Genomic DNA, 24,429 nt, shown 5'->3' on the forward strand with positions numbered 1-24,429 from the left:
ATCTTTTGTCTTTTATGTTGGTTTTCATGTTTTACATCGCTTTTGCTTTGTTATGTCTTTTATGTCATTTTTTGTCTTTTAAGTCTTTTTGTACTGCCTTTATTGCATAGAAGCACACATCTGCTCGTCTTCAGCGATGGCAAAGGTAGAATCTGGTAAAAGTACTCTAAGTATAAAGTATATACATTTCTACTGCCTTTGTCTAGGTACATTTATACATTGTTTTTTGTCTTGTTATGTCTGTCATGCAAGAAATGCACTGATCAATACACTTGGAAACATGTTTTCTGTGTTATTGTCCCATCCATTCATTGTCATGTGAAGTCAGTAAATGAAAAAGGCTGTTTTGAAAATATAAGGAGGAAAAAGTACAGATTTGTATTTATATTTGTATTAAAATGCAGGGGCTAAATGTATGAAGTTGTCATAAAAATAAATACTTAGTAAAGTACAGATTCTACAGCCTCTACAACAATGCATTTGTACTTTGTTACTTCCCATCTCTGCTGATTTTTACACTGGCCAAAATCATGTTAATACAAACTAAACTGACCCAGTGAAAAAGAGAGGTTTTGATGACTAAAATTTAATCTTGTTTTTTCAGCTCCAGCACTTCACTTTCAGGAGAGTCGGCTATCTGCCTTCTTTCAACGTGATAACCAGCCTATTATCCCATGGTAAGTAGCTGGGGGAATGGGTGATTTGACCAGTAGCCTGTGAACGTTATGAGGTTGAAGAACGTTAACTGTAGTAATCCCCTTGTTTTAATCTGCACCCTATGACCCCATGACCCTAACGGAGAAGTCTTTAGCTGTCCCCAGGGTCCCACTGCCCAACACTGACGTTACATATATCTGTGTAGCCCCAAAGAGCAGGACGAATCAGGCTTTAATCATCGCCGTAATTACACATAATTTATCTCCGCTGCCATCAAGCAACATTGCTTAATGAGGGATGGTGCTCTGCTGACGATCACTTAAAGGCACATCAGCATATAACATTTCCTGCAGGACATTTTATTTAAAATATGATGCAGCTGCTTCAGTTTGAGATGCAGGATTTTATAAAGACTCAACAGCAAAATTTGTGTTGCCGAATGTACCTGCTCATGTGTCACAGTAACTAAACAACCCCCCTCCCCCACCCTGCCTGGCAGATGTCCCTTTCCTGGCCCTGCACACTCCTGACTGCCTGTCTGCCTCCAATACGCCCCCATCTCAATCTCCCCGCAGCTTTTCCGCCTTCCTCCCGCTCTCCTGCCCGGGTTCAGGCCTCAGCATCCACCTGATTGCTCAATCTATCTTTATCTCCTGTGTTGAAGCCTACGTCAGAGGGTAAATTGAATATACTAAGAGCTGTCTGTTGGTGTCTATATTTAATAAAGTGCACTGATGAGGTGCTGATTTATTGCCGGGCAGTATTCACACTCTATTACAAGGAGATTACGCAGCTTGAGTGGGATCAGGCTGGCAACACAGTAAGTAGATTTCACAATTTAATGGCAAAGAGAAAACAGGAGCCCAGAGGGGGCTGGAGGAGGGTGGGCTGATGGGTGGGTGATTATGGTGGAGGGGTTGAGCTGACACAAACACGACAACATACAAGAGGCGCGATCTCCTTTTAACATCGCTGCCTCCATGCTAACAACTAACACGCCAGGCGGTTGTCTGTCAAATGCGGAGCTGATGAGCTGGAATCCAATAAAGCACAGATGATGAATATTCCCAAAACACCAGTAATGAACAGAACAATGCAAACAAGACGATTTCATCAGATTAATTTGGTCTGAAGCTAATGCAATCACGCATGAGGAGGACGTTTATCTTTTTAAAGTGATATTAAAAAATCGGAATGAATTTAAGATATAAACGTCCCAAATTACAGCTGCTCCCAAATTATTGGTTAATTATCAACCACTAAATTAATCCTATTTTGATAACGAATTTATCGGTTTGAGTATTCTTTTAAAATCAAAATTCTCTGATTTCAGCTTCTGAATATTTTCTGTTTTCTTTACTTTCCTCCATGACAGTAAACTGAATATCTGCTTTGTAGACAAAACAAGACATCTGAGGATGTTATTCTGGGCTTCATCACCACTTTTCACCCTTTTTCTGACATTTTACGGACCAAAAAACTAAATGATTAACACACCTCCACAGCATCTATTCTAAATTTGTGACCTTTATGACCTCTGACCTTTGTTCTGTAAATACCTTAAGTTGTCATTAATAACTGGAACCAACAATAATATCTGCAATGTTGAGACTGGTTGAGTTTGGTGCTGTTTTGGTGCTATTTTCTGGGGCCCAAAAACAGTTTACAACACCAATGTCATCATTCTGGAAAACAACAAAGATATTACAAGTTTTCTAGTTTGAAATCACCCTCAGCAAACACTGGACAATGGGACATGGAGGCCATTTTTCAGGGGGAAGTGAAATGAGGGGGTCATGGATTTTGATTTTTTTTTTCTCAAATAAGTTGCCAAAAACACTACCTAGTGTCACATTGCTATTCTTTGTTCTTATAACACATCTGTTGTGAAGTGAAGTGAAGTGAGGATCGTCAGTGAACTGCAGCAGCATCCTTGAATTCTATTGGGGTCTAAAGGGTTAATCGAGAAAATGATCAACAGATTAATCAACAATAAAAATAATCCTTAGCTGCAGCCCTATCCCAAATGCTGTTTGAATATTTTACATTCTAGGGGTGACATGCCGGAGCAAAAATATGTTTTATTGTGTCCGAGCAAAGCAGCAGCAGCAGCAGAGTCAATGTTTGCTTGGCCCTTTAGCCTTCTGAGAATTCCCAGCTGAAAACACTCGGGCCTGGGAAGCCGGGATGGAAGCTGACAAACACCAAACAACGAGTAGCTCTTGTATAAGCAGCATGCATGGCAGTTTTTACATATGAGCGCATGACATTCCCAACGCGGGTGGGAGAGGATGTGGGGGTGGCAAAAGGCCACGTGGGTCACGCTGGTATCCAGAAGAAGGCAGTGATGTCAAGGTGGTAAACAGGTTCTAGTGTACTGAAGCTGTCAGTGGGCTCCTCTCTAAACCTTTTGGACAGAGTGAAATGCAGCTTTACAATACAGGATGGAAGGGGGCCAGAGGGGTGGACAGTGGACTGCTATGCGTGTCAAAGGTTGTTAGCACCTTAGGAGCAACAAGCCATCTGTCAGCATCCCCCTAACACTGCTCCTAATGACCCTGCCCCCCTCAGGCAACAGCCGTGTTACACTCCACTCTGTCGTGCTATTTGGAGCAGTGACACTAGAGTCCAAAAGCTCCACAGCGATTATCAATTAATCAAAGGCAGATTCTGAATGAGGGTGCAGTCTGGCAATGACAAACCTGTGATATGTGACACCAGCCGTCAATATCTACTTCTTTTATCTAAAGGTAACAAGTGCACCTGATCCGATTGATTGATGGTGTTCTTATTTCTTCGAAAAAACATAAAAAGAGCTTCACTTCATATATGCAATCTGACCTTTCATGTTATGACAAAGTCGACACTGGACTCTGTAAGGCAAAGATACCATCTCCACTAATGATAGAGCTTTGATATCCTCCAATCGCCCTCCAATTAAAACTCAATAGGGCCACTCCACTCCACATTATGCCACTTTTGAAACACGTTTTCAAATGTTAGCTGAGAATAGGGGAAATTAAAAATCAATTGGGAGAAGGTAAGTGCCAATTTTCGTGACATTTAAATTGTTACATTTGGACTTTAGTTATTGGCCCATCTGTCAATGGCCTAATCAATGTGGTCTACTTCATAATGAACTGTTAATCTTTTTAATTCCATTGCCTAAGGCTGCAAAAATCTATCAGAATGCAATCAGCAGTTTTTTTCCTCCCTCCTGTTCCTTTCTTGTCCCGGAGCGGATGGAAGGAGAAATATTGTAGGAGACGAGCATGGTAGGCTGCCCTGGGGTACCGTTGTTGCATGGAGTGTTAGTGCATGGAGTCTCGCTCAACCAGTGAACCGTCTCTGATCAGGTTCAGCCATGTACAACTCAATTATGCAGCCATTTCATGGCCAGAGGACACCCACTGTCCTAATACAGACACCACCAGAGGGACAGACACAGACGAAGCAGCACTCAGCCGAAGTGGAAGTCTTTATCCCGTCAAATTGTCTTTTTAATCTAACAAGAATATGTGTGATTAGGGCTGCAATAATGACTGTTCTCATTGTTGATTAATCTACAGATAATTCTCACAAATAATTGATTAATTGTTAAATCATAGAGCTGCAACATTTAATTGGATATTAATAGACTATTTTGATAATCGATGAATTGATTTTGAGTCTATTTTTATTAAAAATCTCCAAATTCTCTGTTTTCAGCTTCTCTAATGTCAATTTCATTCAGTTAACTGAATGTCTTTGTCTTGTGGGAAAAACAAAACATCTAAGGACGTCATTTGGGTTTTGGGAAACACTGATCACCAGTTTCTGACGTTTTCTGAACTAATCGATTAATCAAGAAAAAGATGAACAGATGAATCAATAATAAAAAATATTTGTTAGTTGCAGCCCTAGTCTATAAATTGTCAACAACAAAAAAAAAACCGCTCATCATAATTTCCCAGAGCCCAAAGTGACACCTTCAAACTGCTTCTTTTGTCCAACCAACAGTCTAAAACCCAATGACTCTTCATTTATCATAAATGACAAAGAAAAGCAGCAAATCGTCACATTTAAGAAGCTGGAACCAGGAAATGTTTGACATTTGTGCTTGAAGAATATGAATGGCAACTCAGCTAAATGAATAAATGACTAATCTTTGCAGCTCTATATGTGCTTTTACAATACAAGTTCAAAAAATAAACCAGGTATAAAATAAAAGCACAAGCGTGATTGTGTGCATTTATTTACACAGACGCAGATCAGAATAATCTACTTAAAGTCCACTGTCTCGTAGGTGCAGCACATTGTTTGGCGCAGCCGCTCAGTTCCAGGTACTCACTCATGGGTGGAACAGACTCTCAGGCTTAGTGCCTCAGGTTTTGGGTTAAATGATCATTATTGACGCATTTGGGATGACAAGTCCTTTGCCGCAATCTGATGGGGCAAATCCCATTAACATTATGAATCTATCCACTGTACAATACGTGTTAGTATAATCTGATTAAGAGGGCTTCAACACTATGACACACAAAATCCCAGTTGGAGTGTACACATATTAAAATGATGATGCAACCCAGGTTAAAACCTTTAATGATGAGTGTTTATTAAAGGGTGTGTGAGGAGTATGATTCATTGAGAAAAGACCCAAATCCAAGAGTGGATTGCTGGATTAAGAACACCTGCTTCCGGTTACTCACTGGCATCAGATGACCTGTAACATTCCTGATAACCTGAAACATTCTGTATTTTTGCCACAGTAAACAATAAAAAAGACAACACACACTCTTTTTACTGTATCTGTATGTATGTGTGTCTTAATGAGCGATGCCTCCGTGTCTGCACAGCCTACACTCAGCAGCCAGTGCAGGAGTATTGTCGTTTTTGGGTACGTCTGTGACGTCGGTGTAATTTTTGGGTCACAACGATGAGAGTGTGTTATCGGGTCAGTTGTGATCCAGTCCTGACTAAGCTCCCTGTTAAACTCTCAGTGTGCTGACCATGCAGGGCCCATGGCGAGTGATCCAAACAGTTTAGACGCGTAAGGGGCCGGGGCTGAGGCCAGGGGCTGAGAGCATATCCATCTCTAATCTCCTTACTATCAGATCTGTACCTGATTAATACCCCTCCTTCTGAGAAGTACTCTAATACCTTTTCAGTACAAAATGCACCTGGCCGAGGTCAGGTAGAGTCCACTTCACTTTACTGACAATAAATTTAGCTTTACAATCAATGAAATAGGACTGAAATATATCTTCTGAATCAACTGATAGGATGCAAAGCACACACTGAGCAAAAATATAAATGCAGCACTTTTGTTTTTGCTCCTATATTTCATTAGTTAAATTAAATGATCAAAGTCTTCTTCAGTGCAAACAAAAGATTTATTTCTCTCTAATTTTGTTAAAAAAAAATGTTAAAATTCATTTTAGTAAGCACTTATCTTTTGCCAAGATAATTAATCCACTCGACAGGTGGATGGACAGCATGATTATGACACAGGTGTGTGCCTTGGACTGGTCACAATAGAAGGTGTCCCATGTGCAGTTTTACCTTGAAAAAAGACATTTTTTAGGAACTGAGCTATGACTATTTCACATAGAGCTACAGATACCATTTTCCCCCCAGGAGGGCAAAGTCAAGATTGAGAATTTTAGCCATTTTCTGGCTTTTAATAGACCAAACAAAAATATCTAACCTTAACCGGACACTCCTCATGCCTAAAACTGACCAATTTGACCAACAAAGGCAATACATACCAGCCAGTCTGAGGTAGAATGGGTCATGACTTTGCCTTCTTGAGGAAAAAGTGGTATCCCTATGTAGCCCTATGTGGAAATACCCCATGTCTAATAAATGTCTATTTTTTTCAAGATAAAATGGCACATTTTGGAGTGACCTGTAATTGTGACCAGTTCAAGACACAAATGTGTCATAATCATGCTGTTTATATGCTACATCTGTCAGGTGGGTGGATTATTTTGGCAAAGCAAAAAACTGTTAATAAACTTTGAGAGAAATAAACCTTTTGTGTGCACAGAAGAAGTCTTTGAGTGTGTGTGTATGTGTGTGAGAGAGGAGAGAGAGAGAGAGAGAGAGAGAGAGAGAGAGAGAGAGAGAGAGAGGGAGGGAGAGAGAGACAGAGAGAGAGACAGAGAGAGAGAGAGAGAGAGAGAGAGAGGGAGGGAGAGAGAGACAGAGAGAGAGACAGAGAGAGAGAGAGAGAGAGAGAGAGAGAGAGAGAGAGAGAGAGAGAGGGTGTGTGTGCGTCAGTGCTGTAGTGATGTCGCACATTTCCTGCATGCTGACAGCTCCGTGCCTGTCCAAGTTATGCTGATGAGAAGAAGAGGTTATGGAGGTGCCGCTGAGGGACACATTCATTTAGTTTGTTACCCCCTTCCATACCTACAGCACTGTAATGTTATAGAGTTATGGGGGTCAAGCTCAAGATCAAGGAGAATCTGCCTCAGTTGCAAAAAAAGGAGCAGCTAAACAATGTGTTCTCTGTCAAAATCAGAGGAAAACTCTTGAAGGAAGCAAAATCTCTGCTGACGTGAGGTGCTGTATCCTTAATTCAACAGCCTCTTATAACCTAACACCTCGTCTATCAGAATGCCTATGGGGCAAGGAAGAAACATGATTATGCCCATCAATAATTTAATGTATGTGTGCTTGAGCTTGTGTGCGTTTGTGTGTGCACACGTGTGTGTGTCTGTGTGATATGATGCCTTGTTTGATTGGGCAGGGCCCCAACTTTGCTCTAAATCTCCCTGGTGATTACAACATACATTGGCACCGGGTCCGTGTCCCCCTCTCCTTTCAGTGCAGTGGGTTTTAGATGCACTCTATTGATTTGTTTCTTGCACAGCTCTGTCCATTTTGCACCCGCTCCATCCTCCACACACCCCGAGGCTGTATGAGCTACTGTCATTAATTATCTACGTTTGTGTGCATGCAAGTTCATACAGAGACAGAGAGAGACAAGGAAAAATAAATCCAATTTTATAAGACAGAGATAACTAAGGTTGTCAAAAGTATCAATATTGCAATACTTTTTCAATAGCACATTAAACATGTGGTATTGAACACTATACAATACCAGCACTGGACAGTAAAAGGCCAAAGCTATAGAAAAGATCCTCATTCAAGAGCTCAGCTCAGTTCAGTCCTTATTGTCCTGCCTACAGCAGAAAAAAACAGTGATCAATATATGCAAGATCTTAATTTTTAAAAAAAAAAGATAAAAATCATCCTGTTTTGTGTATCTGAGAACTTTTTTTTTATCCTGTGGTATTGAAAGAGGTGTCGAGTATCGTTTTTTATACTAGTATCAAGGTTTAAAATTCAGGTACACTCTTAGAAACAAAAATGCTGAAGGAGAACCCTTTTTGGTTCTGGGTGGAACCTTTTATACAGGTTCCAACTGGAACCCTTTCATAGCTCTACCTAGAACCCAAAAAGGGCTATACATAGAACCATCTGTGAAAGGTTTCATCCAGAGACTCTACAGAGAACCCTCCTATGGTGTGATGGTTCCACTGATAACTCTCTCTCGGGATTCGATCCAGAACCTTTCTAACTAGGATGCCAACAAGAACCCACCCAGGGGTTCTACTTGGAAGTGTTTTTTCTGGAACCCACCCAGGGGTGTTATACTGAGAACCCCTCTGTATTCCAAATGTTTTATCTAGAAACTACCCAAGCGATTCTACTGAAAACCCTGTTATATTCCAAGGGTTTTATCTAGAGACCGCCCAGGGAGTTCTACTGAGAACCTTTTTCATATTCTAAACGTTTTAACCAGAAGCTACCAAGGGGTTCTAGTGAGAACCCTTTTATATTCCAAGGGTTTTGTCTTGAACACCCCCTGGGGGTTCTAGTGAGAATTTTATATTAGGATAGAAAGAACACCTGATGATTTCAACAATCTCTGAAGAACTCTTTCTTCAAAAAAACAGTCCTTAATAGAACGATTAGTTTTACAAAGACTCCTTGACAAATCCATTATTCAAAAAAGGGTTCTTTAGAAGCAAATGGTTGTGGGTAGAACCTTCAGATAGAACCCTTTTGGAACCCTCATTCCAAGAGTGTACTGTGACAGCATGAGAGCAGCCAGGTTAAAAAAGACCAGAGCAGGCAGAAATAATTTGTTTCATACCTGGGATGTGTTTGGCCCAGCCGATGATGACCACCAGCTCGCGGTCAGCCAGGTCGCACAGCGTGGTCAGAGCCTTGATGTCGCTCTCCGGCATGGTGGGGTCAGGCATGGCATAGATCTTCTCTGGCTCCGCCACCAACAGGTGAGACACTATCTTTGTGACTGAGGATAGAGGAGGAAGGAGGAGGGGGTGTCAAAGCAAAGCAGAGGTCAGAGGTCATTTCACTGCAAAGCTCAGCGAGGCACAAAGATGCACCGCACTGATAAACATTGGTGAAATTGTTGCACACAGTAGAACGGTGGCCTCGCTTTCATGGCTTCTTTCTCCTTCTCATTATGCAAACTAATGGATGGAGGCTTGAATGTGTACGAGTGAAATGAAGCCACTGAAAGCTCTTATCCCTACAGAATGCATGCGAGTGGGACAAAATGTATGTGTGAGAATGTGAGTGTCCTCGAGCACTCTGTCGTTGTTTAATATCGGTCATCTGCTCATATCACATTTCAGCTCTGACCGGAACAATACCCGGCCCACATTTCTGACCAATGAACTCTCAAATGTCCAAACATGGGGCGAGACAGTTTTACTAGTTTTACCTGCGTGCTGGCCTGGCAGAGGAGGAAGGGCGGCGGCGGAGGAGGGATACAATGGGTTAGTGACGGAGCAGTACTCACGAGGCTTTTTGGTGGGAGGGGGGAGCGTCAAGCCCAGGTAGGGGTTGTTTTCCGAGTCCAACCTCCGCTTGTACTTCTGTCTGCCTCCTCGCACGCGGTCCAGACGAACCCCTGGATTAGAAACGACAGGAGGGACATGAGATGAAGAGTGTCTTTTTTTTCCTGACTAGATTTTAAGGGATATCAAATACATGAAAATTAACTTAAAACAGCAATAAAAGTGCAACGTTACACAAAAGAAATATTCCACCTATTAGACTACTTAAGGCTGGGCAATGTATTGATATCAGTATTGTGATATGAGACTAGATACTGTCTTAGATTTTGTATATTATTATATCCTCATATGGAATAAGTGTTGCCTTTTCCTGGTTTGACAGGCTGCAGTGCAGTAAAGTGACGTAATTTTCTGACTCTTCTGTTTTCTTATTTTCCTTTAACCACTTAGTCATTCTGTCCACATTACTGATTATTATTTATCAAAAATATCATTGTGTTGTTAATTTGTGAAAGCACCAATTCAACAAAATTGACTTAAAGAACACACTGTGCAGTAAAATGGTCCCTGTCATACTTTTGTATAGTATGTTTTTGGATTAATAATACTGCTGTATTAATGTGTGTGCTGCATTTTACTGCTGTATATGTTAGGCTGTGCTAGTTGAGATAAGATAAACTATGATAATCCTTTCTTAGTCCCACAATGGGGAAATCTGCAGTGTCATAGCAGCAAAGAGGATAGCAAAATAGAAATAAACAGCAATTAAAAACAATAAATAATACATAAGTAAACAAGCAATATTAACAGGAGGAAATATGAAAAATAACACAATATAATAAGGGAGCATATATACAATATAAACAAGAAACAGGCTCAGCAGTTCATTTTATACCATTGCACAACAGAAATATGAATATTGCACAGTGAATACTGACAATGTAGAGTAAATAAACATAGTGCTAATAACTACTTCGAGAATTTACAGTATATTATTTTGGAGAAATATACATCAATATTTCTATCATAAATTGCGGAATATCCGAAAAATATCAAGATATTATTCACACGCCACTTCGCCCAGCCCTAAGACTACTACAACAAAAATGTGGGATGATGATCAGAAATAACACATTCTGCATTAGATCAGGTGTAAAAGCAGTAGTGTGAGTGTATTGTAAAAGGACTGCAGAATGGCATAAGTGTGTGCGCGTGCGTGCGTGTGTGTGCACACGCGGATGTGTCAGAGGCACGGCTGCCTTCCCATATGTGGTCCATGCCTGGCTGGTCTACTGTGACACAGCTGAGCCCAGAGCAGGTCTAAACATATGAATATTTAACGCAGGGTCAATGATCTCACAGACTGGCCCTCTAATTATTTAGCTTTTGGGGTGAGGCAGACTGCATACTAATTAGCTGCCAGCTACATGCCTCTTTGCTTGCTTGCTTATGTGTGTGTATGCCAGCTCAGGTGTGTTTGTGTGTGTGCTCCTCAGTATCCAGAAAAAGAAACTTAACCAGCCTACAAGCGACAACACAGTCCCACACACACTGTACAAAACATCGGCTGTCATACTGCAGATAGATAACTAGGTATTGCTTCCTCATAAAAAGACCCTTATTTCACCCCTCTTTCACTGGAGTAGCACTGAGGCCTTATCACCCCCAGCCACAGCTAGGGGGCCAGGTTGCACACTGATACTGTAAATGTCAAGCCAGCCTCATCATAACATAAGTTATTTATTATCTCATTATTTGATAAGAATGTTTCCATTTGGATGTCTTTTCTATTCTATTAATTTTCAACATAGTTAAAATATTTCATCTACGCTGTTCTATTTATTTGATACCACTGGGCAGGTATTTGCTTATTTAATGCTACTGTATGCTAAACATTTATATCCTGCTCCCCTATATTTGGCCCTGCATGTCACTACAGCCTAAATATTCCTGATATCTTAATCCTGTCAAGAGGGAAAATCCCTTCAATTTACCTTGTATGCATAATGTACCCCCCCAAAACAAATTTAATACTAAAGGGCAGATGAGAAAAGGCTCAATGAAATGCTTGCAGTGGAGGAGGAGTTAATTTGTCAGCCGCCCGCCACGTCCTCTGAGCGAACAGCACCTGCAGCCAGAGCACTTCCTTGATGATTTCATCACTTTATAACAGGGAGGACGGTGTCAAACCCGGGCATTGTGTGGCCACTGCAAATGAGCCTAATACAATTTGCCCATCAGCGAGTGCTCTTGGAGGGGATGAGTTTGGATGTGTCCCATGCACGGTGATTGGAGGTCGCTCGGTGAGCGGGGAGGGGGAGGCAAAATCAGATGATGTAAGACGGAGGCAGTGGCCTTCATTTACCAAAGAGGGATTCAACAGTGGATTTATGCAAAATAACTTTTTGATTTTCACCATTTATGTAACACAACCATAAGGGTTAATTTCATTTTTGTCATAGTTCTTTTTTATTATTATTATTAATTTATGATGGCAAAAAACACATGTCTATTGATACTTTTGTCAACATATAAAAATTAGATAGACATGTTAGTGTGGGACAAGTTGGGAAGGGATCCAATCAGAGCTGGTGTTGTAAGGATGTTAGATACAAGCAGTTGTGTTGTACTGATCTATCTGGGAAGTAAATGAGAAATGCACTTGCTGCATGTACTGTTCAGAAATGTCAGCATTTTGGAGGAACAGAAACAGGCATATGGAAAAATTCCACAATGTAAGAGAAACAAGACCATTCGTAAACAGTGTGGAGTGATAATCACCAGTAAAAACAAAACAAGCTTGAAGGGATATTTGCAGATGAGTCATCCAGACATTCGTGCAAAAGTTAAAATACATTGTGTTTTTGTTTTTCACAATAGCATTACTTTATCAGCTAACCCAAGTTGGTGTGGTTTCACTTAGGTTGAAATGAAATACAAGCTAAAATAATCCACTGCAGTTTTGTACTGATTAGAGGAGTGAATCACCCAGAGTTGTTCATCTTAGATAGTAAATTAACTGACATGCTGGGCAGATACTGTACAACTTTAAAAATGTTGTTCAGTTCCAACTCCTAAGGAACAAATTCTCATGATCTGTACGCTTCAACTGCCATACCACCACCTGAGTTCTCACACTGTACATGTAAAATAGAAAATAAAATGACAAGGCAAACGCATGCTTCCTTAATCATCTGTGCCATCCTGTGTGCCCAAACTTCTAAAGAAAAAAGAAGCGCTGGCATATATGGACTCAACCTAGGAAGACTTGGACAGTTTGGCTTGTCAATTTTGCAGAGAATTGGAGGTAAGCTATCTGTGTTTTACTGTTGATAGTTTCCCTCCACATGATGTGTTGTGTCACCGTGGCATACTCAGATGCTCTGTTTTCCTTGGGGAATCGACTTGTGGCTCTGCTTCAACTGTTCAAGAGCCTGATCAAACCAAAGCTCGAGTCATCCAGCTCACACACTGGGCCACAAACAGGCTCAAATCGCATAGGGGAATTTTTTTTTTTTTTAAGTTTGAAGAAATGTAGTATCTTAAATGTTATACATATACTGGGGGATTAGTTGATTAAATCCACAGTAGTTCAGCTGATTAAAATCTATTCAGACAAGTAAAACTACATAAAACTAAGATAATTCAGATGACTAAAATATCACTAAAACTAAATAGCATTTCATGCAAAAGACTATGAAAATCTGCTGTCAAAATAAACACTAAAAGCCAGAGATTGTCTCCATCATGGCCAATGCATGAGGAGGGTCCAGTAAACTGTATCATCATGTAACAGTAGAATAGAGATTTCTTCTACTTATATAAATGATTTGATTCCCTAGAAACACAAATCTGATTAGGATTGTCTTTCAATTTCCTGACACTGACAACCCACTAACCTAATTACCCCCAATTCCCAACAGAGCCTCATCCTTCCCAGCAAGCACCAGGGAATCATCTGATGGCAACTACCTGTACTTTAAAGACACACACACACACACACACACCATGACAGTTTCATTTTGATGTGTAACATATAAAGAAAGATTTTTTTTCTGTTAAGGCATTTTGAGAATAGTCTGCTGCTCGCGTTTAAGTGCTTCAAAACTTTCTTCCAGTTCAGCTGAGATGACGCCGTCGCTACTGTCGAGATGGAAAATTCCTCTCATTGTCAAATGTGATGTCATCCCTTTCTACGGTTTCTTCCGGCGCTCCCAATGAGCACGGCCGCTGCCAGGTGGCTGCGTCTCCGCTGCTCTCCGTGATCCTCTCTGCCGGTTGAGTCATGTGGTTATGTCAGCCAGTGTAAAGCCAGCAATGAAGGTAGATGGGTGCCTCTTTTAATTAGAACAGTCCTGGCCATAATTAACAGATGCTGACAGGAATTAAAGCTTGGCACTAACCTGTCTCATTTTACTGTCCAACAGGGCCAGATACAGGCAAGCAGAGAGGAAGAGAGAGTGATTAAGAGCAGCTAGATGGATTCATTCACTCATGCTGTTGAGTACTGTGGCCAGGACTTTATGGGGACCTTTGTGAGGTTCATATGTCCCTTTGGTGGCACCCGAAGCTTTAAGTGGTCGGACTCTGATCGCTCTGTTGTGCTGCCTCCAAAGTAAACAGTAGGTGCGTTATAAATGTGTGAAGAGAGTTGAGCACCACCTCATCCAAAGTCATCTCGCTGTTTTATGGGCCACTACACAGTGCAGCGAGGGTAGCAGTGGGTGAGCTCGGGTATCATCTCTTCAAAGCAGGGTGCAGGGGGAGAGGGCTTTTGGCCAAGGCGGCTGGCATTTGTGCACGGATTAGCACAGGCCTCGGGGTGGGGGCTGGGGCCAGCTGACCTAGGGCTCTTCTTTCTCTCCAAAAACAATAATAATCCCCTTCAGAGCACACTCCTACAAAAGGGCCTGTCTTCACTCACTTTGTGTGGCCGGCCGTGGTAGGGGCCCTTATTTTGAGTCTCTCACCTGTTCTGGGTGTCTCTCTCTGGGGGAAAGTGTCAGGATGTCTGGGATGGTTGGCAATGCCAAGGGGGGCTTAGGCAGACCCTATTTTAGCTGGGAAAATCAGAAGGCCACATGGCAAGGCATGGCGGACCTTGCCTTTCAAGGAAGCCGCCCCGCTAAACTGCCGTCAGCACTATTTCAAAGGGCCCCCGTTGCCAGCTTTGCATACTTGTAAGTGTGTTGCAGCATTTTTAATCACGAGTGGTGATGAGCGAGGGTAGCGGAAAAATTGTCACGCATTGCCCCCTCCCCATCTGTTGACCCCAGGAGCTGCCATACTGACACCCCCCGTCACATACTCCATTTACAGGTTAGCTACAACATCCCTTGTGAGGTGACATCCCTGCTAGTACTGCTAATTGAAAAGACCAAACAATACTTAAAAGTCCAGTGTGTAAAATCTACGGAGATTTATTGGCAGAATAAGACAGAAATTGAATATAATATTGAAAAGTATGTAGCTGAAAATAAGAACTGTTGTGTTTTTGTTACCTAAGAATCGCTCCACCACTTTTTTCTTCAAGTGAGGAAAAAGAATATTCAGTTTGCATGATCTGCTCTTCCATCACTAAAGCGAGTGAGATGAGAAAAGTGTGATACAAACTCGCAGTCACAGCAGAGAGAGAGCTCATGTGGTCTGACCGCCGCATAATATACGAAATGTGAAGAAACAATTCATACAGTCAGTTTATCATTTGATCGTGTGGTCAGTTATAGTTCACTGATGTATGTTAACTTCTCACTGTAGGAACAGTGGTGAAATAGCCTGAAATGAGCCGCAATTTAAGTATTGTACATCGGCATGCATGTACACATTACAGGTGCTTAAACAATTAGCATTACATCTCCATCAACCAAACACTGGCTCTAGTTATGGCCTTTTGCATTTTTTTAACAAGTACCACAGCCACTGTAGTTTCTCCTACACGCTTGGAAGGGAACGGTGAGGCGAGGTGCAATCTGCAAGCTGAATTTCATACACTGGTCCTTAAAAGTTAACTTAAGGTTGATCTAAATTTCAGTATTGTAAAAGCATTTTAAGTGAGGTTTGCCTAAATAAAAGCTTCTTTATTACTACTGCCATTGCTACATCTTGGAAACAGAGCGTGTTTGTCTTACTGGTATGATGGCCTGCAACACACGTGGACCTTTACATGTCTAGTATTTCAGGCACTATACATGTGAGTGTGGTTTGTGTGTATGTTCTGTATGTGACAATGATGGGGCTATTGTGGGATGTGGTTGTTCTTTGAATGCCAGTCTGCTGAACAATGAGAGGTGTATTGTATATCAGTGCAGACACACTTTGCTCCTCCTTTGTTTGACAATTGTCCATGACCATCACAAAGAGTTACAACGTGAGGACAATGTGACAAAAAGCTTGAGGAACTTCACATAAATATATATTTTTTTCCTGCTCCGGTGTGTATGTGGAAGAATGTGTGTGTCAGTGATAGAGAGAGGAAGTCTGTGCCAATGAATGATGTCAATATAATCTCTCAATAGTATCTTGTCTTCTCTCCTGCTCTAAGCTCTGATCCGTTTCCATTGATCAGAGGAAAAACCTGTTGCCCCTGACATTTGATTCTTCTATTGATCACTTCCTCCTTTATACAGTCGAGGGAAAGTACAGCGACTCAACACAGGGTTTAGCCAGGTCTGCTGTAATCAGACTGCTGATCTTCAAAGACCATTTTCCTCATGCCTCTGACCACACTTGAGATATGAATGCTCTGATTGTAGCTTTTGTGCTTGCTCAGTAGATATCCTACTACTAAGAGTATAAATATCGAACCTTAAATTCCTCAGTAGATGTCTAATATTGTTATTCTTTCTTAGACAGTGATAGATTTAATCTTGTGTTTCATTGGGGGGCAGCACTGTACTTCGTAGGAGCTGTAAAGTTATAATTAGGAGATTTTCCATTGAGACACAATGTGACCTTTCTGCAGTAATGAAAGTAAGTGGCAACCTCAGTCACATGAGCAGTGGCCATCTCCACACCCGGGGCCTGAGCATGGCGTTGAGCCGATGGCTTCATGGAGCTTACAGTGGACACACAGACCATGTGTCTCTCTTTCCATTTCGTCTTGGTGACACTTTAAAGTGCCGGGCCTCAAAGGCTGAGCTTACGCAAAAATGCACCTCTCATCTCTCCGTTAATCATGACAAACGTGTCTTTATTGTGACAGAAATCAGTTATTTGAGAGAGATCTGTGACAACACCTGAGCAAGACTTCAATAAGTCTGTGACAATAGTCGCAGTGTGGTGATGACAGCCGCTGTGTAAAAGAGGAGGGTCATTCTTATTCTGGGAATGTGCTGAATACACAGAAGTATGCATTAAAGAACCTCAGGCTTAGCCGAAGTCTGCATATTTGAGTTTTACACTCTTTTTACTCCTGACCTGACACTGGTCATTCATTTATAGCCACGGCTACATATTTTTGTAGTCTCTTATTCTCCAAGATGATATATTGGCATAAATTTTTCATCAGATAGTAATGCGATTACTCTGTCTTTCTGGCACTGAGGCTTTATCTGGCTGCATGCAGTCCGGGGGATTCTGTTACTGTGTGGAGATCCATACGGGCTGTGACTTCGGCTTCAGGTGGCGACTGGATATATACGCATCCATAAATTCCACTTGCCAATGAATAATAGGAGGAATAACGGTGTCATATACATACATATATGTACACTGCACAGAGGTTGATGGAGAACCAGAAGTCTAAGTTTTTACAGAATTTAATTTATCAGAGCTTCTATCGCAGAGTATTTATTAGGGATGCGTGCGATTAGTCGACTGAATGATTGAATATCACAACCATTGTGAGTTGGCACCAGAAATTCTAGTCGGTCGATCTATTCATTAATGTTTTATTTAAGTACAACACTGGTTAACTATTCCCTCTAAGAAGTTACACAGCTGCCCACAGGTGGCAGTTCCCCCCATCTCCTTGATGTCTGGATGTAAACCAGCAGGGTGGAAAATGGAACATATAAGATTTCGTAAAACCGGTGTGGTTTGGCAGTATTTTGATCTAGAAAATGAAAACAAGGCTTGTTGGGTTGTGATGATACACCTACTACAGGTCATTACCATCATCAACACAGATTTTATTTTGAAAGGTCAATCTCATGTTGAGATCAGCGAATTGATCTATTTATACACCAAAGGATCAGTGCTATAACACATAAGTCACCAACACAGCCTGACACTGAGTGCTGGTTTTATCATTATGGATCTATTTTACCATGTCTCCAAAAAAGACGCTGCAGTTCAAGGCTGGATTACAAAGCTTCTGAAAAGGATACGACATTGTAAAGGTAAAACATTAGTGTTAACATTAGCTCAATGTTAGCCTTTCCTGCTCAGCTTACTTCAAGGCTAAATAAGTGAGGCTGCAGCATTTATTAACAAACACTGTAACCTGTACTGTACATTTACAGCCAAACTGACTACTTACTTTTAGCAGCAGTGGCTCACTCACTCTCCTTCACTTGCATGCCACACAAACTTCTACACTGCCCTCCTAAAAGGAGCTATGCTGTGCTTATGACAGTATACTTCAATAAAGTTATTAAGACAGGGGAGACAAACTGCCATCCCATAGGAATATGTTGCTTTGTCACAGTGGTAAGAAAAAATTTAGTGAGTTGTTGACACATTTTGTAGAACCAGTAATGTGTTCATAATGCACAGTGTCACACATTTCATCTGCATTTACAATATGATTTATTTGTTGGAGAATGTGATTTACAGCTTCGAATTTGTTTTTATACAGGCAATATTTTATGAGACAATGTTTAACCTCAGCAATTAATAAATTGTGCTTGATTTTGATTGTTTTCTGAGTGTTGTCCAGTAGTGATTTAACTGACAGGGAAATTAGCCACCAGGAACATCCCTAGCATTTCTACCACTATATAACCATAAAGGACAATCATACTTTACACAACATAAGTGCTTCCTGACCCATACTCATCAGCACTTGAGGGAAACACATTTCCTTACTGAGTCAGTGAGCTACTCTCAGAGGAGGCTTGAATAAATATAACACCGCCACTTCACCCCCAAGCCACATATCTTTCATTATTCATTTTGTCTGGCCCTTTTTGGAGCAACCAACAAGTGAGTAAGAGAGAGGCAGGTGAGAACGCACCCAGTAATGCAGTGGGGTAAGAGAGAAGGGACAGGTGTCTCCCCCAGACGAGCAGCCAAATCTCGGGGTCTCAGGGGGCTCAGTCAGTGGCGATAGGAGAGAGAAGGAGGGGGAGGCAGGGAGAGAAACCCGGGCCAGACAAATCCATCGGAAGCATGTTTAATTGTCACTGAATTCCCTGCTGGCGTGACTTTAAAAAACCATCCACAGGAAGAGAGCTGAGATGTTCGGAAAACATTTAGTGGATCAATATGCCAGGGAGAGCTGAGACTGTGCCGAGTGTGTGCTCAGGGACCCGGCCAGAGCCTTTCCAGGCGGAATACTGTTACATTTCTATTACTCAGACGGCAGGATCAACCTATTCAGCATATTTCTGTCCCCAGCTCAACTGCACATTATTTACTGCTGTGTGGCGAGGGGGAGGACAGGGGGGCTGGGAACTGTTGTCTAGGCCAACCACTTGTACTGTATGCATCTCTCACCCTGGGCTGCAAGATGAAAAATACTGTGAGACTCATTGCTGAAGCAGTCTGGGACTTAACGAAACAACTATCATGCAAACAAGCGTGTTATTCCACTTCCAGCTCCCGTATCAGATCAATGGTGCTTTTTGTATCTGCATGAATGTTGTATAAAAGTTATGAACCAAAATACGTACAGTATGTGTATCTGTGGATGCAAGAATAATAAAAAATGTTCTTACTCTTCTTACCTTCTTTGAGCATCCCCACTTTGAGGCATTTCATGAAGCGACAAGCCTGACATGATTTGCGTCTTCGTTTTGTGATCTCACACTCATTTGTGGCAGGACAGCTGTATTCTATGTTACCTGAGGAGAAAAAGAAGAAGGCCAGGTTATCAACAACAAAACCACAGCCAATTAAGGCCAGATAATATAATTTAAAACAACATGTTTGTGGAAATATTCAAATATTGATATCAGTTCCAAATTGGGTTGGGTGACTGGACAAATATATTGGTTAATGACAATTGGCTGAGTCCATTGGCAATTGGGTTTTTGGGGAGATTTTTGTCATTTTATTTGCTAATTTAATGGTCTGCGGCGTGAGAGCAGCTGCTCAGTGACAAAATGTCATTTAGTGGCACAGTACACACCCACTGAGCTGGAGGACGAGTGGGTACAACCAGAATGTGTGAGTGTTGGAACGGTAGAAAGGCAAACAAGCTTTTTTGTTTTTTGTTTTTCTGTCAAGTCTGAGTTTTACAATGTTAGCAAGACACGTTCATCTTAGTTTGGTAACACACACCTGTGCAAAAATATTGGCAATCATCAGTGATAGGCTGATACTGACTGGTTAGAAAATTTTAATATATTGCCCAACCCAAGTTCCAAAAAGCTGACCCAAATAGCTGCATCAGTTATCAGTGACAATGGGACAGTTGGGCCAAAGTATTCCATTCAATTTTATGTTGACGCACGATTCTTGCACTAAATATTTGCACAAAAATTTAATACCTGTTTATGTTTTGTTTTTACCAAGTTACTTCCTTCTACTACTTATGTGAGTTTTGATTTATCAGGTTTGTTTGCTGGTGCACAATTACTTAGTATTTTAATAACAGATAATGAGAACAACTGTAAAAAAAAAACAAAAAAAAAACGTCTGGTTTTCAGTTTCTCAGTTTTGTGGTTTCTTTGCAACTTTTGAAAATCACACATTTGCAGACAATCACCAACATTATTCACAATTTTCTAACATTTTGTGGACCAAATACTCAACAGATTAGCACTCTTTGTGCTATCAGACGTTCTATAATAAATCATCTTTCACCAACCAGGCATGGGCACTAATCACATGAATTCCTATAGAATCCATTTCTGAGGTGTGCAGGTGTTTCTGGTGTTCTCCAGTGAGTTCAGAACCTTCCAGCACTGAGGGCCACGGCTAGAGGAGAAGCCGGGGTAAGAGGTAAAGGGTGGGGGTGGGGGCCGGTGGAGGTAAAGCTACAATGGTCCTTGAGGACCCATCAGTAGACGCCACCCTGGTCCAACACTAAATTGGCCTCATTAATTCTGCACGTGTCCCCTCCGGGCCCCGGGCGCAGGCCGTGTCCCCCTGCGCTCAGAGGGGCCTGCCACTGCCTCAATAGCAGGCTAGAGATCCAGACACGCTGCCCCTGACCACTTTACATAATACTCCTGCAGACCCAAACCTGTTGTTACCACTGTTGCCATTGTTGACTATTTACATAGTGTACAGGCAAGAGGCCTTATGCATTATTCAGCTGCAGCGTCTGATTCCAGGACGGAGCAATGAAAAAGAGTTTCATTGCTGCACAATAAAAGAGCCGGCTCTGCTCTACTCTAGCATTAGCAAAAGAAAGGGCACGATATGTGAGGCAATTCCTCCGCTTCTGTCTGATTCCCTACATTTTACTGTATTTGGGGGTTTTCAATAAAGGGTTTCAATATAATGGTCAGTTCAGCCTAGGAATTTGAATCATCCTCGTTTTGAACAGGCTTTCAGCTTTATAGCTTTTGACATTGGTATTTTTCTAAACTTTTCTTTTAACCTAGGATTTATGTCATACGGGTTTATGTTATACTATGTCAGTATGTTGAGTAGTAAAATGTAATTTAATCATGAGAATTAGCTCAATATCTTTCCCTCAACCACTAAAATGCATGTAAGTAAACACAATACGTCAGCAAATATGGTTTCTGTTGAAACGACTCAGTACACACATTAGAGGCGCACAGAGGCATTATTATTTTTATCTGTTTATCTGTTCAACCAACAGAATTATCTGTATCTGTCAGTTACTAAATAACAACAAAGACTAAAGTTAAATATTATATTTAATTTTGAGCTGCAAAGACTAAAAAATGTCAGAAAATAGTGAAAACTGTCGATCCCAGTTTTTCAAAGTCCAAGGTTATGTCTTTAAATGTCTCATTTTGTCACTCCTAAATCCAAAGATGTTCAGTTTAAACAAAGAAAAGATATTGCGTGAAAAATTACTTACATGGTTATTTAATTATCAAAATTCATTCATTGTGTTTTTGCCACTTGCCTGATTGGGCAAGTGAGTTTCCGAAATTTACTAGCCCAATTTGGCATTTTACTTGTCCTGGACACCACCACATCCCGTTTAACTGGGGGATATTAAAAAACCAGATATACAGGTTTACAAAAATATCCTTAATTTGAAGGGAATGATCTTGTTGCATTTAATCAGTGATTAATTGAGGTAGATGTGACCTTTTTAGTTAGGGTGAAGTAGTCATGAAACACATTTCTTCCAAATAATGAGCAATATTTGGATAGAAATATCGGTTTCCATTCTATTGTTTGTGCATTCCTGAATAAAGTATTCAGATTTAGGTGCATCCCAACACAAACACTGTACAGAAACCTCTTTAACAAGAGAAGCATTTTTACCGACAGACAAAAATCCACCCAAACACATTATGTTTGCATCCCAACATCCCTGACCCTCACTCCATATTTCTGTACAGAGACAGAAAGCTGTGTAATATTCCACTGGCGTTCCCCCACTAGCCCCTCCAACATCCTTTGACAACTTATGCAATTATGTTAACATTATTGGACAGATCAAGTGGAGGGTCCCAAGATGTTATAAATAATTAGAAATTCCTCCTTATATCTGGGTTAGAAATCATTATGCTAATTCTCCTCATCTCTTCGGGATTGGGGTAAATAAAGGTGTGAGGGAAACGGCTGATGAGCTCTGATTGTCTTTCCTCTGTCTGTTTTCTCTGTTGTCATAGCAGAACCAGACCATAATAATCCTATCCATTTCCCCATATGCTGGGAGGAGGCAATCAGTGCCACTCTGTGCTGGAATCAATTCATGGAGGTCTTTTTTGCTCTACATTCCCATTATACATTAACCAATCAGCAATTTGCTGGGATGTAAAGCACTAAATTCATAAAAAAAAAATACAGATTTTCATTGAATCTGATCAAATATTCTCAATTTATTCTCACAGCAAACGGCCACATGTGTATGCCTCGTGGCAGGTTTTGCTTGCATGGCCCAACCCAGCACAGTTGACCCCGTGTGTCCCTGAGGACACTTTGTTTATAGGGGTATTTTTCTCTCCTCCTCCCCCTCTCCTCCCTCCCCATTCTCAGGGGTGCTGGGGACACGTGCACAAACCACACCTGGTGGCTAACTAAGAGAGAGTTAGCCCTTTGGTATCACACACTCCAGAAACAAAAACAAACATACGCTCGCACACTGCCGTGCCCACCTGTCCTGTCAAGCCCTCCGTGCGTCTGATGTTCTGTCAGAGGGGGCTTCTCGTAGCTCAATGCAGAGAGACGAGTGGATTAACTAATTTTTCATCTCTTTATGGTTTATATTTAGGAGGGCGAGTGTATCAGTAGGCCTACGAGTCTATATACAGTGAGTCCCACTTCAAAACATGCCTAACACATCTTTATGATCACTAAAGATATCCAAAAAATGTTAATAGTGAAGGCAGCCTCCGTGATCCAAACGTAAACAAAAGTGTAGCCCTACTGCGAACACATAGAAACATAATACTGGAACTTGTTCTGACTTCCAGTTTGATTTTTAGATATTTTAAAACACAAACACTGGTTAAATCTAATTATATATCTTATTATTATCGTATTATATATCTGAAGCTGTTAAATGTTTGTTTTCATTATGTCAAACTATTGTAACAATTAACTTCCAAGGCTGCGCGCACACACACACACACACACACTTATAAATACTTATAAATTTGGCAAGACCAGACAAATGCTGCTTAAGATGCAATGACACTTTTAGCAGGTCAGAAATGTGTTAATATGATGATAGAAAGATTTATACTTATACTGAAATTTAACACATAAAATCCAGTGAGCCTGAAAAGTTGAACAGGACAAAATGTGTACAATTTATTGAATTAAGTATTACATGAAATTAAAATGCTCAGTGCCTAAAATCAGGCATTTTCCCTGAGAACAAACCCTGTATAACTGATGTAAAATATACTTTTTTTTTTTACATAAATTTATGCACTTCATTAGATTGGATTTTGAATGTAATTGTTAAATTAAAAAGATATATTTAATCATAGATATTTTTATATTCATGCACTTAACTTATTACTTTGACCTAGAGTTGCAAATGTTGTGCATTTCAGATCGCTGAAAATACTAACAATCAATTAATCGATAAATCATTAACAAATAATAAGATACAAAACACTTTTTTTTCTCATTTTACGTTTCCTTATTCAACAAATGGCTCCACCAGACGAGACCAATTACTGTCATTTGTAGATGAATGATTAGTTATTAATAAATGCATTTTTAATTGGTTAAATGTTAAACAGCGATTATTCGATTAATGATTAACCATTCACATCCCTACTTTGGACAGAATACGCATTATTAATATCAGATTAAATTATTATTGTTTTTTATATCTATTGTCTTTCTTGTCTTTATGTTTATGACGTTGTTTATAGCAGTCTTTTGTCAATTCTCAACTCATCAATAAAGAAATCAAGGGATTAATAAGTGATTCTTCCTGAATATAACAGACTTTGTGAAAAGATAATTTGGTAAAAGAAAACACATTAATGTATTTCATTTATTTAAATTTGCATTGCTAGTTAAAGTACATTCAAACTCTGACGTAAAAAAGGCACATTTCCTAAATGTTTTACAGTAACCATGTCATTCAGAAATGCTGCCTGGAAATCCTGGATCGTAGATGATAGTACATCCAGTTTCACTTTCAGAAATGAAGCATACTGGCGGGAACCCCTTT

The 24,429-nt window shown here is 40.6% G+C and overlaps 1 protein-coding gene across 12 annotated transcripts in view; it reads right to left on the reverse strand.

Annotated features, from left to right (window-relative positions):
* Nucleotides 1–24,429, reverse strand: part of esrrb (estrogen-related receptor beta) — a 75,892-nt gene that overhangs the window by 15,561 nt on the left and 35,902 nt on the right. For 8 of the 12 annotated variants that reach the window (XM_084742043.1, XM_084742042.1, XM_084742044.1 and 5 more), the window contains 3 exons: nucleotides 19,355–19,480; nucleotides 9,401–9,589; nucleotides 8,804–8,965 (listed from right to left, as the gene is read on the reverse strand). In XM_084742043.1, coding sequence (XP_084598169.1) covers nucleotides 8,804–8,965; nucleotides 9,401–9,589; nucleotides 19,355–19,480 — 477 coding nt within the window. The remainder of the gene's footprint in view (nucleotides 1–8,803; nucleotides 8,966–9,400; nucleotides 9,590–19,354; nucleotides 19,481–24,429) is intronic. The other 4 variants (XM_084742049.1, XM_084742041.1, XM_084742038.1 and 1 more) reach the window with 3 other exon arrangements.

Source organism: Lutjanus erythropterus, chromosome 18 (genome assembly GCF_056507025.1).
Source record: "Lutjanus erythropterus isolate fLutEry1 chromosome 18, fLutEry1.hap2, whole genome shotgun sequence".
Classification (NCBI taxonomy): domain Eukaryota; kingdom Metazoa; phylum Chordata; class Actinopteri; order Lutjaniformes; family Lutjanidae; genus Lutjanus; species Lutjanus erythropterus.